This window comes from Myxine glutinosa, chromosome 1, assembly GCF_964187855.1.
Source record: "Myxine glutinosa chromosome 1, kmMyxGlut1.1, whole genome shotgun sequence".
Classification (NCBI taxonomy): domain Eukaryota; kingdom Metazoa; phylum Chordata; class Myxini; order Myxiniformes; family Myxinidae; genus Myxine; species Myxine glutinosa.
In genome coordinates this window covers 408385038-408399335 of record NC_136261.1, presented here as the reverse complement: position 1 = coordinate 408399335, position 14298 = coordinate 408385038, and the positions used below count along the sequence as shown (strand labels likewise).

The window sequence follows — 14298 nt, the reverse complement described above, 5'->3', positions numbered from 1 at the left end:
CTACTACTACTACGACTACTACTACGACTACGACTACGACTACGACTACTACTACTACTACGACTACTACTACTACTACTACTACTACTACTACGACTACTACTACTACTACGACTACTACTACTACGACTACGACTACTACTACTACTACGACTACGACTACGACTACTACTACTACTACTACTACGACTACGACTACGACTACTACTACTGCTACTACTCTTTCACAGCTCCAATTAATTGCACCGTATGGAATTGGCACACACGCTTTTCCCTCTTCATCTATCTCGTGCCCCTTTCCCTTCTCTCGTGTCCCCTCTCAAATTCATGGTACTGTATCATGGAAACGAGAAGATCCAGTGCTTGCTTTGCACCAGGACCGAGGGGTGGGTTCCTGCCTGGGCCCGGTATTCAGATTGGAGTGTACTTGCCTACTTTGTGAGCACAGTCAAGGAGTGAGGGTTAAAATTCCTGTGTTATTTGCATACGTCGTAGATAAATTGCCTCTTAATGATTTTTACAACTTTCTGGTAAGCTCCTAATGACATGAACTGTTGTGACACTGATGATAATCCTCGGTGAATCAGCTTCATTATCTCTCAGGGAATGAACCTTGAATAGAACAAAAACCTTTTGAGGACACATCATGCCATTTCGTGTTAAATAGTGATTATTATTATTATTTATCACACACGGGTGCTGCATTGTGGAGCATACATGTGCACGCCGTGGTGCTGCATTGTGGAGCATACATGTGCACGCCGTGGTGCTGCATTGTGGAGCATACCTACGCACGCCTTGGTGCTGCATTGTGGAGCATACATGTGCATGCCAAGGCGCTGCATTGTGGAGCATACATATGCACGCCTTGGTGCTGCATTGTGGAGCATACATGTGCACGCTGAGGCGCTGCATTGTGGAGCATGCATGTGCACGCCGAGGTGCTGCATTGTGGAGCATACATACGCACGCCTTGGTGCTGCATTGTGGAGCATACATGTGCATGCCAAGGCGCTGCATTGTGGAGCATGTTGTCATTCAAAGATGATGTTGAACTTGTGTCGTGTACTCGCACTTCCTTGCATCCCCGCTCAGACATTGACGAGTGCCGGCAGTACCCCGGACAGCTGTGCGCCCAGGTATGTGAGAACACGGATGGATCGTACCTGTGCTCGTGTAGCCCAGGATTCCAGCTGGCTCCTGACAGGAGAAACTGCAATGGTACGTGTTGAGACCACAGGTGCTGGGCCAGATCTGTTTCCCCTCTTTAACTTGCGTGCAGTTAACCCCCTCTGTATCATCTCTAGCTGTACTAAGTAACCCAGAGATAACCTGCCTGGTACATTTTTGAGGGGAACATTAAAATCGTTTAATTTGTAGAAAGAAGTACAACTTCTTGCTGTGTGAACTCGTGCTCCGGCTCTCTGTTGTTGTTCACAGACGTAAATGAGTGTGAGGAGAGTCCGTGCAGCCATGAGTGCGTTAACATTCACGGCTCATTTCAGTGCTTCTGCCATCGCGGATACCTGAAGAGTGACGTCAACAACACCATGTGCGAAGGTCCAGCAAATGTCCCAATAACATGTCACCCTGGAACCCATAATTATATCTTCGCTTTAAAAATGGTTTTCTCTGCAACCGCTTCTCCAATCGATACTAAACTTTAAATATAGGAGGGACTCTCCATGGAGATTATTTTATTGCTAACTCTGATGTCACAGGTCACGTGGTATGGCAGCCATATTGCATTTAAAGGGAAAAATTTGGACATCAATTTTTCTCCAAAATCACTGAAGGGAAAAAATTGAAACTTGGCATATGTCATGAACTCAGCATGGGCCATATCTGGTGATAGCGATGACGTCATTGGTGAAGTGGTATTCCAGCCATAACTGGTTGAATTAAAAAAAAAATTGCTTTGTATTGTATACAAGATCGAGGCTCGTGTAAGAGCTAACATCAATTACAAAAAAACAAACTGATACATAAAACATACAATATGGGGAGAGAGAGGGAAGCACACAAGTACAACAGCAGAGAACAGGGACATTGGAAGATCTGTGGGAGGGAGAGGGCTTGGGGGGAGGAGGCGTGGGAAGGGGGAGGTATAAAACACATGGACACTGCCATAACTTCCAGGAAAGAAGTCGGTATTTCAAAAAAAAGTGGATCTGGGGTGAATTAGCAGGGGTAGAAAAGATCAAGGTTTTGGATGGGGGAAGATAAGAGATGGTGGTGAACAGCTGTTTTAAACACCTGGAGGGAGGAGTGGGATTGAAGGGAGTGTGGGAGTTTGTTCCAGAGGCGGGAAAAAAAGAGTAATGAAAGAGTGAAGGTGAGCAGAGAGTCTTGATTTTGGCGTTAGGGTTAGGGTTAGGGTTAGGGTTAGGGTTAGGAATTTAAACCCTTATCCGAAAAATCGAAAACTTCATATGTCTGATCTATGGCTCGATGTGAGTGAAGAATTATATTTATGACGTCATATCCCATGCCAAGAAACTGTGACATAATCGGGTGCCTGGATGATATGATTATATGGGCCATAATAGTGTCGTGTTCAGTTAACGATGGTACTTTTGTTCAGAATGAACTCGCAAGGCGAGACAATTTGTTATCTATGAGTGATATTGTAGTTATAAAGGGTTGCTGCTGTTGTAGAGTAATTTAAAAGGGTCCATTAGAAAGCTAATAATCAATTCACCTGGAAAATAAACATTGGTGTTCGTTTAAGCATAAGTACGACTGTTTTAAAAGCCAGTGTTTCTAGGAGGGAAGAGGAAGAAGCTGGACGAGGAGCTTTTCCCGGGCATGGAGTTCCATCCCTCGAATGGACGTTAAGCCGGGTGTCCAGTCTGCTATCATTATTTGGCGGACGTTAAATATCCTGTAGTGTCCTTCAAGAAAGAGTAGGCGAGTTATCACCGGTGCTCCGAACTATTTACAAATCCCTGCGTTGAACGTCAGGCCTGGCCAACCGGTTCGTGAAAGACAGGACAAAAACCTGTCCCATCCTACCCGGCTAGAAAGTGGTTGAAGTGGTAGTGGTATTAATAGTGGTAGTAGTCCCGGACGTCTATGTTTATAAACAAAGTAACATATGATACAATTGTATTATACAATCCTTTATCCCCTCATTTTCTCTTCCTCACTGTTAATTGGGAGTACATCGACTTCTCGTCCTCAGTCATCCAGATTTTCCACAAGATCGTAGAATTTCATAAATAAAACACTTTCCAAATGTTCACCTGAATTATTAAATTAAACACATTGATATTTCTGATATACCCATAATGCCACACTACCCAACCCTCACCAGGACTTCATGGAGGGGCAGTAACGCCGCTGACATGTCTGCAGACCCATCTGTGCTGTTGTCAAATGTCCGTCCTGTTCCCATTATTGATGTCTCTCTATGTGTTCTTGTCTGCAGATATTGACGAGTGTGCGTTGCCAGGAAAACTCTGTTCTTATCGATGCATAAACGTGCAGGGAAGCTATGAGTGTACGTGCTCTCATACCGGGTACACTCTCACTTCGGACGGGCGCACCTGCGTGGGTAAGCTCATGGGGTGGCAGTGCCCCTCACATGTTTGTTGTACCCCTCATGAGGTAGCGGTACTCCTCGCATGGTGGTCATACCACTCACAGAGTGGTGGTACCCCTCACACAATTATCCCCATTTCTTTTTCATTCATTCCACCTCATTTAAGCCTCCATTTTATCAACCCTCAAAATAAGAGAAAAACCACCTTTAGAGGCCATTTTCCCTGCAGAGCAGGGGTTGGCCTTTTGTTTGTCTGCCTCTTTGTCTGTTTCTTTGTTTGTCTGTTTGTTTGTCTGTCTGTTTGTTTGTCTGTTTGTTTGTCTGTTTGTTTGTTTGTCTGTTTGTTTGTCTGTTTGTTTGTTTGTCTGTTTGTTCGTTTGTCTGTTTGTTTGTATGTCTGTTTGTTTGTTTGTTTTTGTTTATTTGTCTGTTTGTTTCTTTGTCTGTTTGTTCGTCTGTTTGTTTGTTTGCCTGTTTGTTTGTCTGTCTGTTTGTTTGTCTGTTTGTCTGTCTGTTTGTTTGTCTGTTTGTTTGTTTGTCTGTTTGTTTGTTCGTCTGTTTGTTTGTTTGTCTGTTTGTTTGTCTGTCTGTTTGTTTGTTTTTGTTTATTTGTCTGTTTGTTTGTTTGTTTCTTTGTCTGTTTGTTCGTCTGTTTGTTTGTTTGCCTGTTTGTTTGTCTGTCTGTTTGTTTGTCTGTTTGTTTGTCTGTTTGTCTGTCTGTTTGTTTGTCTGTTTGTTTGTTTGTCTGTTTGTTTGTTCGTCTGTTTGTTTGTTTGTCTGTTTCTTTGTCTGTCTGTTTGTTTGTTTGTCTGTCTGTCTGTCTGTCTGTCTGTCTGTATGTATGTTTGTTTGTTTGTTTGTCTGTCTGTTTGTTTGTTTCTTTCTTTCTTTCTTTGTCTGTCTGTTTGTTTGCTTGTCTGTTTGTTTGTTTGTCTCTTTGTCTGTTTGTTTGTCTGTCTGTCTGTCTGTCTGTCTGTTTGTCTGTTTGTTTGTTTGTTTGCCTGTCTGTCTGTCTGTTTGTTTGTCTGTTTGTTTGTTTGTCTGTTTGTTTGTTTGTCTGTTTGTCTGTTTGTTGACCTGTTTCTGTTTGTCTGTTTGTTGATTTGACCAATGGTCAAATCAGTGTAACCGCGAATGGACGGCCATATCTTTGTTACATACTATATACAAGTTCATAAAACTGTTTAATTCATGTTTGTTGTTGTTTTGTGAGGGCATAGTGACCCAGATGTCCTCCTCTATCACCCCTAACGTTCCTTGTATATTCTCGTAAACGGCTCGGTGTCTCCTCACCATCAAAAGCTTTGCCCTGAGAGCCACCAACCACATGCCCTAACCACCTCCCATAGATGTTGATGAATGCCAGGCCGGATCGATCAATTGTTCATCTGGATCGAGTTGCTTCAACATACCGGGAGAGTACCGCTGTCTCTCGTACCCGTGTCCACGGAACTACAGACGTTCATCACCCACGTGAGACATTTTCCTGTGAAGGACTTGAGCCAAGCTAATTAGCCATTAAAACACATTTGATGAGAATGTATTACATACGTATTTGTTCCTTACTTCATTCACTCAGTTAAATGTTAAAGGACACTGTGACCTATATTTTATACAACCGACCTCCATTTTGAGTCCATCTACATATTACGTACTCAACATTACTTAAAAACTTCAACCCCTTACTTCCCCTTCCCCTAAACGGATGCTGTGCCGCTGATGTAGTTTCCCTTTAAGTTTGGGCAAGAATTTGTAATTTGTTCAGGATGCCGACGATAACTTGCCTACTCTTCGTGAAGGACACCGTGGGATCTTCAACATCCACCGACTAATGTTGATCGACAGGATTCCCGGTTAACGTCCATCCGAAGGGCGGCACCCCATTGATGAATCACCCTGCATGTGTAACACCAGGGTGGCAGTTTATAGCTCGGTCCGGGATTCAAACCCAGGCTAGACAGCCTAGGTTTGAATTTTAGGACAAGCGTACCTGTGGGCCAGTTCTGTTACGCACGTGGGGGTGTTGCATCATTGAGTACGTTGTCGAGCCGGCTCTCATTTGAGGGTTTATTTGTTTAAGGGGAACTTATCTGTCTCTGATATGATTTCCATCTTGAAGTTACAATATCAGACTCTTCTTCTTCTTCTTTCCCATTGGTGTCATGACTCTATTAGTGTTAGGCCATGCGAAATACAAGACTTTATCCTCGAGATGGGATGAACACATAAATTGGACTTGTGTCTCATATCTGACCTTTTTCCAAAATAACAATCTAATCTCGCGTTGGGTTCATTCAATTCGTCTCGTTCTTTCTCATTCATTCATCTTGCTCTTTCTTTGTGGTATTTATTTCGCTTGCTCGATCGATGTAATCTTTCTGCAGCGCTCGTTGTGGTTTCATCAATGCTAGCTGTGTGGCTGACCATCTCAAAGCTGGTGCATGGAGCAAATCAATAATTTTGGGACAATCGTGGTGCTTCACCTGTTTAACAGAGACCTGCTCCACAAACCTTTGACAAACTTCTTTAAAAGCACGCACTGGAGGTCACAACAAACTCACCATTCAGCTGTAGAAAGGACTCAACCTTTGGTATCTCATGAGCAACATAAACTTTCAAACATGGGGTTTTAACCTAATGTTGGATAAAGGTTGTGAGTCAGTGATCTTACATAATGCTGGTAAGCTCACAGATGAGCACCACCAATTGGTCTTCGTCACACCACTCGATTCGCCACTCCTCCATCCATTAGGGCCTGCTCTTGGTGCAGGCTATTTGATTCAAAAAAACATTAATGGTCCCTCTAAACTAGTCTAAAGGATATATATTTTAGTCTATTTTCATCGGAGTGTATGGTTGAGAGGCTTAATGGTCCGAATGCACTCACACTAAAAGTCCTCCATTAGATGGTGCTGTTGCAACCTCCTCCGCCTTGTCTGAAAGTATCAGAAAAGTGAGAGACGGTGGAATGAAAAATCACTCATGGAGCAACACTTAGCAAAAGAGAACAAAGTAGAATGGCACTCAGTAGAGCATCCTTTTGACCTCAGAAATAATTGGTTGTTGAATTCAGTTAGCCGATATGTAAATCCTATTCAAATTTTAAGTCAATCGGATGGAAATTGAGGATTTTAGAAATTTGAGTAGGACATTGACCTTTTGGCCTATGTTGATCTCAAAAGTAGTTGGTGGTTGAATTCAGCAAGCCGATATGTAAATCCTATTCAAATTTCAAGTCAATCGGATGAAAATTGAGCATTTTAGAAATTCGAAAAAGTGGTTGCCCTTTGGCCTATGTTGACCTTTTGGCCTAAGCTGATCTCAAAAATAGTTGGTGGTTGAATTTAGTTCACTGATATGTAAATCCTATTCAAATTTCAAGTCAATCGGATGAAAATTGAGCATTTTAGAAATTTGGAAAAAGTGGTTGACCTTTGGCCTAAGTTGACCTTGTGACCTCTGCTGATCAAAAAGTAGTTGTTGGTTGAATTCAGTTAACTGATATGAAAATCCATTCAAATTTCAAGTCAATCGGATGAAAATTGAGCATTTTAGAAATTTGAAAAAAGTGGTTGCCCTTTGGCCTATGTTGACCTTTTGGCCTAAGCTGATCTCAAAAATAGTTGGTGGTTGAATTCAGTTCGCTGATATGTAAATCCTATTCAAATTTCAAGTCAATCGGATGAAAATTGAGCATTTTAGAAATTTGGAAAAAGTGGTTGACCTTTGGCCTAAGTTGACCTTGTGACCTCTGCTGATCAAAAAGTAGTTGTTGGTTGAATTCAGTTAACTGATATGAAAATCCATTCAAATTTCAAGTTAATCGGATGAAAATTGAGGATTTTAGAAATTTGAGTAGGTCATTGACATTTTGGCCTATGTTGACCTTTTGGCCTATGCTGATCTCAAAAATAGTTGGTGGTTGAATTCAGCAAGCCGATATGTAAATCCTATTCAAATTTCAAGTCAATTGGATGAAAATTGAGGATTTTAGAAATTCGAAAAAAGTGGTTGACCTTTGGCCTATGCTGACCTTTTGGCCGAAGCTGATCTCAAAAATAGTTGGTGGTTGAATTCAGTTCGCTGATATGAAAATCCTATTCAAATTTCAAGTCAATCGGATGAAAATTGATGATTTTAGAAATTTGAGTATGTCATTGACCTTTTGGCCTAGGTTGCTCCAAAAAATAGTTGGTGGTTGAATTCAGCAAGCCGATATGAAAATCATATTCAAATTTCAAGTTAATCGTATGAAAATTGAGCATTTTAGAAATTTGGAAAAAGTGGTTGACCTTTGGCCTAAGTTGACCTTGTGACCTCTGCTGATCAAAAAGTAGTTGTTGGTTGAATTCAGTTAACTGATATGAAAATCCATTCAAATTTCAAGTCAATCGGATGAAAATTGAGCATTTTAGAAATTTGAAAAAAGTGGTTGCCCTTTGGCCTATGTTGACCTTTTGGCCTAAGCTGATCTCAAAAATAGTTGGTGGTTGAATTCAGTTCGCTGATATGTAAATCCTATTCAAATTTCAAGTCAATCGGATGAAAATTGAGCATTTTAGAAATTTGGAAAAAGTGGTTGACCTTTGGCCTAAGTTGACCTTGTGACCTCTGCTGATCAAAAAGTAGTTGTTGGTTGAATTCAGTTAACTGATATGAAAATCCATTCAAATTTCAAGTTAATCGGATGAAAATTGAGGATTTTAGAAATTTGAGTAGGTCATTGACATTTTGGCCTATGTTGACCTTTTGGCCTATGCTGATCTCAAAAATAGTTGGTGGTTGAATTCAGCAAGCCGATATGTAAATCCTATTCAAATTTCAAGTCAATTGGATGAAAATTGAGGATTTTAGAAATTCGAAAAAAGTGGTTGACCTTTGGCCTATGCTGACCTTTTGGCCGAAGCTGATCTCAAAAATAGTTGGTGGTTGAATTCAGTTCGCTGATATGAAAATCCTATTCAAATTTCAAGTCAATCGGATGAAAATTGATGATTTTAGAAATTTGAGTATGTCATTGACCTTTTGGCCTAGGTTGCTCCAAAAAATAGTTGGTGGTTGAATTCAGTTAGCCGATATGAAAATCATATTCAAATTTCAAGTTAATCGTATGAAAATTGAGGATTTTAGAATTTTTTAAAAAAGTGGCTGACCTTTGGCCTATGCTGACCTTTTGGCCGAAGCTGATCTCAAAAATAGTTGGTGGTTGAATTCAGTTCGCCGATATGAAAATCATATTCAAATTTCAAGTTAATCGTATGAAAATTGAGGATTTTAGAATTTTTTAAAAAAGTGGCTGACCTTTGGCCTAAGTTGACGTCCTGGGCGCTGGCCTAAGTTGACCTTTTGACCTCGAAAATAAATAGGATTCTGTCGGACCACGAACTCTATCATTCTGTGAAGTTTTGTGAAGATCCGTTTAAAATTATGACCTGTTGACAAGTATATGTGAGCGGACAGACAAACACACACACACACACACACACACACACACACACACACACACACACACCCGCACACACCCGTGTGATCAAAATACTTGTCCAAAATTTTTTTTGCCGAGTAATACATTTGAAGACTTCGAGTCCAAATATGGAGGGTGAAACGGTTTTCATTTCCACATTTGAAACCGTCGTGCCCGCCATGCGATTGATTTAGTTAAAACTGAACAAAAAACCGGTGCAGCGCCGGCAAGGGGTGCAGCATCTGGGAGCACATCTTCCTTAGTGTGTTGACATAAAGCCGGCTATCTCGTCTGCTTTTAGATTTTGAATGCTAAAATAACCCTTTCTAGAAAATGGTAGTCGATTGTGTGCCAATGCCGTGGCCAAAGGGCCTCCCTGCCTGTTTGTAGATACTTAGTTGATTAAAGCCTCAATCACACTGGATCGTACGTTTTCTGGATCGTGCGATTGGTGGCAATTTGGCCGAGGTACGACCAATCGGCAATGTTTGCCCCGATCTCCATTTGCGATCGCATACTGCGATTGCTCTTAAGACTGGTGATTTTACTTTGACAAAGAACTTTGTTTGTGTATACATGTATTGATTTAATTTGTATTTAAAATAATAATTTTTTCCATTGCAATATAAACCAGTCATTTATTACTCAGACCATACACACACAATAAAGACAACTAATTATTACTTTTTCTCCTGACATACCATGAAATAGCATGTTTATTGTACAAGTTCATTGCAAAATAGATATGCAAAAATAGATCATACACATAGCATATAATATATGATACACATATCAACAAAAAAAAATCAAAATTCCAACATTCACACAACAGTTCCTAGATTATGTTATCCTGCCATGGGACACTGCCAACGTTGTTGTAGTAGTGCTTGACGTAAACGTGCACAGCTGTGCACAGCCTTGGCGAGCTAAAGACTGGTGCTACCACCAATCGTAAGGTCGTGCAACCAGTCGTGACTGGTCGCACTACCGATCGTGAGGTCGTACGACAGGTGGCACCACCAATCGTGAGGTGGCAGGACCAGTAGCACGACCAATCATGCGACTACTTGACCCACGATCATGCACGACTGGTGGTGTGTCCATGCGCGACTGGTGGTATGACCATGTAAGACCTGTCTGCGACCTCTTACGATTTGGAATCGCAGGTCAGAAGTTTTGAACATGACCATCGACCTTGCTGCGACTGATTTTGCTCTGGTGATCACCCATGACCTCTGCGACCAGTCGCGCGCTCTTTCTACGATTTGCCCGCGATTCCAACATTTTTCGGTCGCAGCTAGGTCGTAACCTGGTCGCAGGCCTGGTGTGACTGTGGCCTAAGTGCATCTCACATCGTATCTCAATGAGGTTTCATGGTACATTGGAGTTAATCGCATGTGGATAAGGCTTAGGCAGGCTGGACCAATGGCCTCCTCCTGTGTCTAATTTTCCTTGTACATACATGTGTAATTGAACTCTTTCATAAACACCAGATGGTATTCATAGAATACTTACCCCATGCAGGCAACTTGGTTTGAGCCAACTCTTCTGTTTTTGAAGGGCTTTTGTCTTTGATCCAATATGGCTGCCAGACCACGTGAGCGATGACATCATAAATTTACATTCTCTCATATAATTGTTGTGTAGATCATGCTCAAGAAATTTAAAACTGATCAGACGAAGCATTGTCCCTGTCGCATTATGACGTCATAATTAAGGCATTAATGACATCATCATTAACATATCTTATTCCCCATGGGGAGTACTTGACAACGCACCATGTTTCAATTTTTTCATTGGAGCAGTTTCGGAGCTAGAGAGGTGCAACAACGTTTTTCGGTTTTTTCAAGATGGCGCCTGCACCACGTGACCAACGACGTCATAATTATCATTAAAAACAATTCTACAGGAGGAGGCGCTCATAGGGTGATAATTTTGTGTCCAACGGACTAATAGTAGTAGTGGAATTTTTTTTTTCATGTCGATCAGATCAAGCGCTGTGTTTTCGAATTATGACGTCATAATGAAGGCACAGATGACATCATCATCATTAACATATGTTATTCCCCATGGGGAGTACTTGACAACGCACCATGTTTCAATTTTTTCATTGGAGCAGTTTTGGAGACAGGCGCAAGGTTTTTCGTTTTTTTCAAGATGGCGCCTGCACCACGTGACCAATGACGTCATAATTATCATAAAAAAAACAATTCTACAGGAGGAGGCGCTCATATGGTGATAAATTTGTGTCCAACAGAGTAAAAGTAGTAGCGAAAGTTTTTTTTTTCATACTGATCAGATCAAGCGCTGTGCTTTTCGAATTATGACGTCATAATGAAGGCACCGATGACATCACCATTAACATATCTTATTCCGCATGAGGAGCACTTGACAATTAGCCGTGTTTAAATTTTTTTCCCATTGAGCGGTTTCGGATATATAGAGGTGCTACGTTTTTCCAAGATGGCGTCCGTACCACGTAACCTATGACGTCATAATTATCACTAAAATTCTACAGGCGGAGGCGCTCCCGTGGTGCAAATTTCATGTCATTCCTAGATTATGTTATCCTGTGCAGACACGCATGTATGCCATACGTACGCACACAGTCGATTGCTTAACCGCGCTTTAAGCTTCGCGAGCGCAGGGTAAACAATACATCTGGAGAGAACTAATGGTCAATGTTTAATGTCTGAAACAAGGATCCTTCCAAACCCCAATTATTTTTCTGTTTCTCCTAAATACCAATATCATATGAATTATCATCCCCTTTTCCCCCATTTAACCCCCAGTCGCTGTGAGCGGACATCATGCAGCAACGTTGATGAATGTTCCAACAGACCCGTCCGCATCACGTACTACCAACTCTCCTTCCCGACCAGCGTTCCCGTCCCCGCGAACATCTTCCGCATCGGGCCCTCTCCGGCCTACGCCGAGGACTCCATCCTCCTGTCCATTCTCGACGGAGACCCTCAGGGGTACTTTTCCACCCAGAAGCTCAACGGCTACAGGGGCATCGTATACCTGAAGCACGTGCTGGATAAGCCGCAAGATTTCCTGCTCAACATCGAGATGAAGCTCTTCCGAAAAGAGACCATCACCACGTTCTGGGCACGAATCTACGTGTTTGTAACTGACGCTACATTGTAACCCTTCCCACATGATCAATAATGAGCGATTTTGGTTTAAAAAAATTTTTTTTTGTACAAATAATGTTTCCTTCTCAATGCTGCTTGATCACCTGTCAATTTTTATTCACTTTTTACAATACAGGTGTACCTATACACTCATGCGGATCGTTTAAACATGTCCGGGACTGCTTGTCCGGGTTTCCGAGGTTGCATCTCTCTTCTTCACTTTCACACATTATCAAGTCGCATTTGATCACCTGTCCAGTTTTTATTCACTTTTTACAATACAGGTATACCACCTGTACTCATGCGGAGCGTTTAAACATGTCCGGGACTGCTTGTCCGGGTTTCGGAGGTTGCATCTCTCTTCTTCACTATCACACATTATCAAGTCGCATTTGATCACCTGTCCAGTTTTTATTCACTTTTTACAATACAGGTGTACCTAAACACTCATGCGGATCGTTTAAACATGTCCGGGACTGCTTGTCCGGGTTTCCGAGGTTGCATCTCTCTTCTTCACTTTCACACATTATCAAGTCGCATTTGATCACCTGTCCAGTTTTTATTCACTTTTTACAATACAGGTATACCAACTGTACTCATGCGGAGCGTTTAAACATGTCCGGGACTGCTTGTCCAGGTTTCCGAGGTTGCATCTCTCTTCTTCACTTTCACACATTATCAAGTCGCATTTGATCACCTGTCCAGTTTTTATTCACTTTTTACAATACAGGTATACCACCTGTACTCATGCGGAGCGTTTAAACATGTCCGGGACTGCTTGTCCGGGTTTCCGAGGTTGCATCTCTCTTCTTCACTTTCACACATTATCAAGTCGCATTTGATCACCTGTCCAGTTTTTATTCACTTTTTACAATACAGGTATACCAACTGTACTCATGCGGAGCGTTTAAACATGTCCGGGACTGCTTGTCCAGGTTTCCGAGGTTGCATCTCTCTTCTTCACTTTCACACATTATCAAGTCGCATTTGATCACCTGTCCAGTTTTTATTCACTTTTTACAATACAGGTATACCACCTGTACTCATGCGGAGCGTTTAAACATGTCCGGGACTGCTTGTCCGGGTTTCCGAGGTTGCATCTCTCTTCTTCACTATCACACATTATCAAGTCGCATTTGATCACCTGTCCAGTTTTTATTCACTTTTTACAATACAGGTGTACCTAAACACTCATGCGGAGCTTTAAGCATGTCCGGGACTGCTTTTCCAGGTTTCCGAGGTTGCATCTCTCTTCTTCACTTTCACACATTAACAAGTCGCATTTGATCACCTGTCCAGTTTTTATTCACTTTTTACAATACAGGTATTGTAGCGGTTACCGCTGGATGTACATAATCGCCTTGCACCGGCCAGAACACGGCCAGACGCGCCTCTCCCGGGCATGCCCGGACTCACTGTTCCCGGGCACGCCCGAACCTACCGGGCACGCCCGGTCTCGTCTTTCCCGGGCATGCCCGCTCTCGCCTTTCCAGGGCTCGCCCAGAGCGTCCGGGCATGCCCGCTATCGCCTTTCCAGGGCTCGCCCAGAGCGTCCGGGCATGCCCGCTATCGCCTTTCCAGTGCTCGCCCAGAGCGCCCGGGCACGCCCAGCCTCGACTTGCCAGGCCGCAGCCAAACACGCCCGGGCAGGTCCAGACTCGCCTTTCCAAGGCTCGCCCTTGATACCCGGGCATGCCCGGTATAGCTTTTGCCGGGCAAACTTCCCGACATAAATGTGTATATATATTGTTGCCCGAAAAACGGGCTTGTCAGAATACCTGAGCTGTTTTGTTTCAATAAAGCAACTCGGACGAATTCCGTCTTTGGTCGCGTCAATTCTTTCGACTCGCGTTGGAGCGCAGTTCCTTCATTGGTGACCTACCGACATGGATACGGCAGTGACGCTTAAACTGCCTACCTTCTGGGAGGCTCACGCGGCTGTTTGGTTCGCCCAGGCGGACTCCCAGTTCGCCCTGCGAGGCATCACTGCGGACGACACCCGCTTCCACCATGTTGTGGCGGCGCTCGGTTCCGCCACCGCAGCCCGCGCCTTGAGCCTCCTCCAGCACCCGCCGGCTGCTGACAAATACGACGCGCTGAAGACGCTCCTCCTCGGCGCTTTCGCCCTCTCACCGGCAGCACGCGCACGGCGC

The 14298-nt window shown here is 42.9% G+C and overlaps 1 protein-coding gene across 1 annotated transcript in view; it reads left to right on the top strand.

Annotated features, from left to right (window-relative positions):
* Positions 1 to 13075, top strand: part of LOC137417537 (fibulin-1) — a 185830-nt gene extending 172755 nt beyond the window's left edge. Inside the window, exons 13-17 of the mRNA XM_068103466.2 lie at positions 1096 to 1221; positions 1441 to 1560; positions 3431 to 3556; positions 4894 to 5017; positions 11801 to 13075. Of these exons, the coding sequence (XP_067959567.2) occupies positions 1096 to 1221; positions 1441 to 1560; positions 3431 to 3556; positions 4894 to 5017; positions 11801 to 12158 (854 nt within the window). The 3' untranslated portion in view covers positions 12159 to 13075. The remainder of the gene's footprint in view (positions 1 to 1095; positions 1222 to 1440; positions 1561 to 3430; positions 3557 to 4893; positions 5018 to 11800) is intronic.
* The last annotated feature ends 1223 nt before the right edge of the window (positions 13076 to 14298 follow it).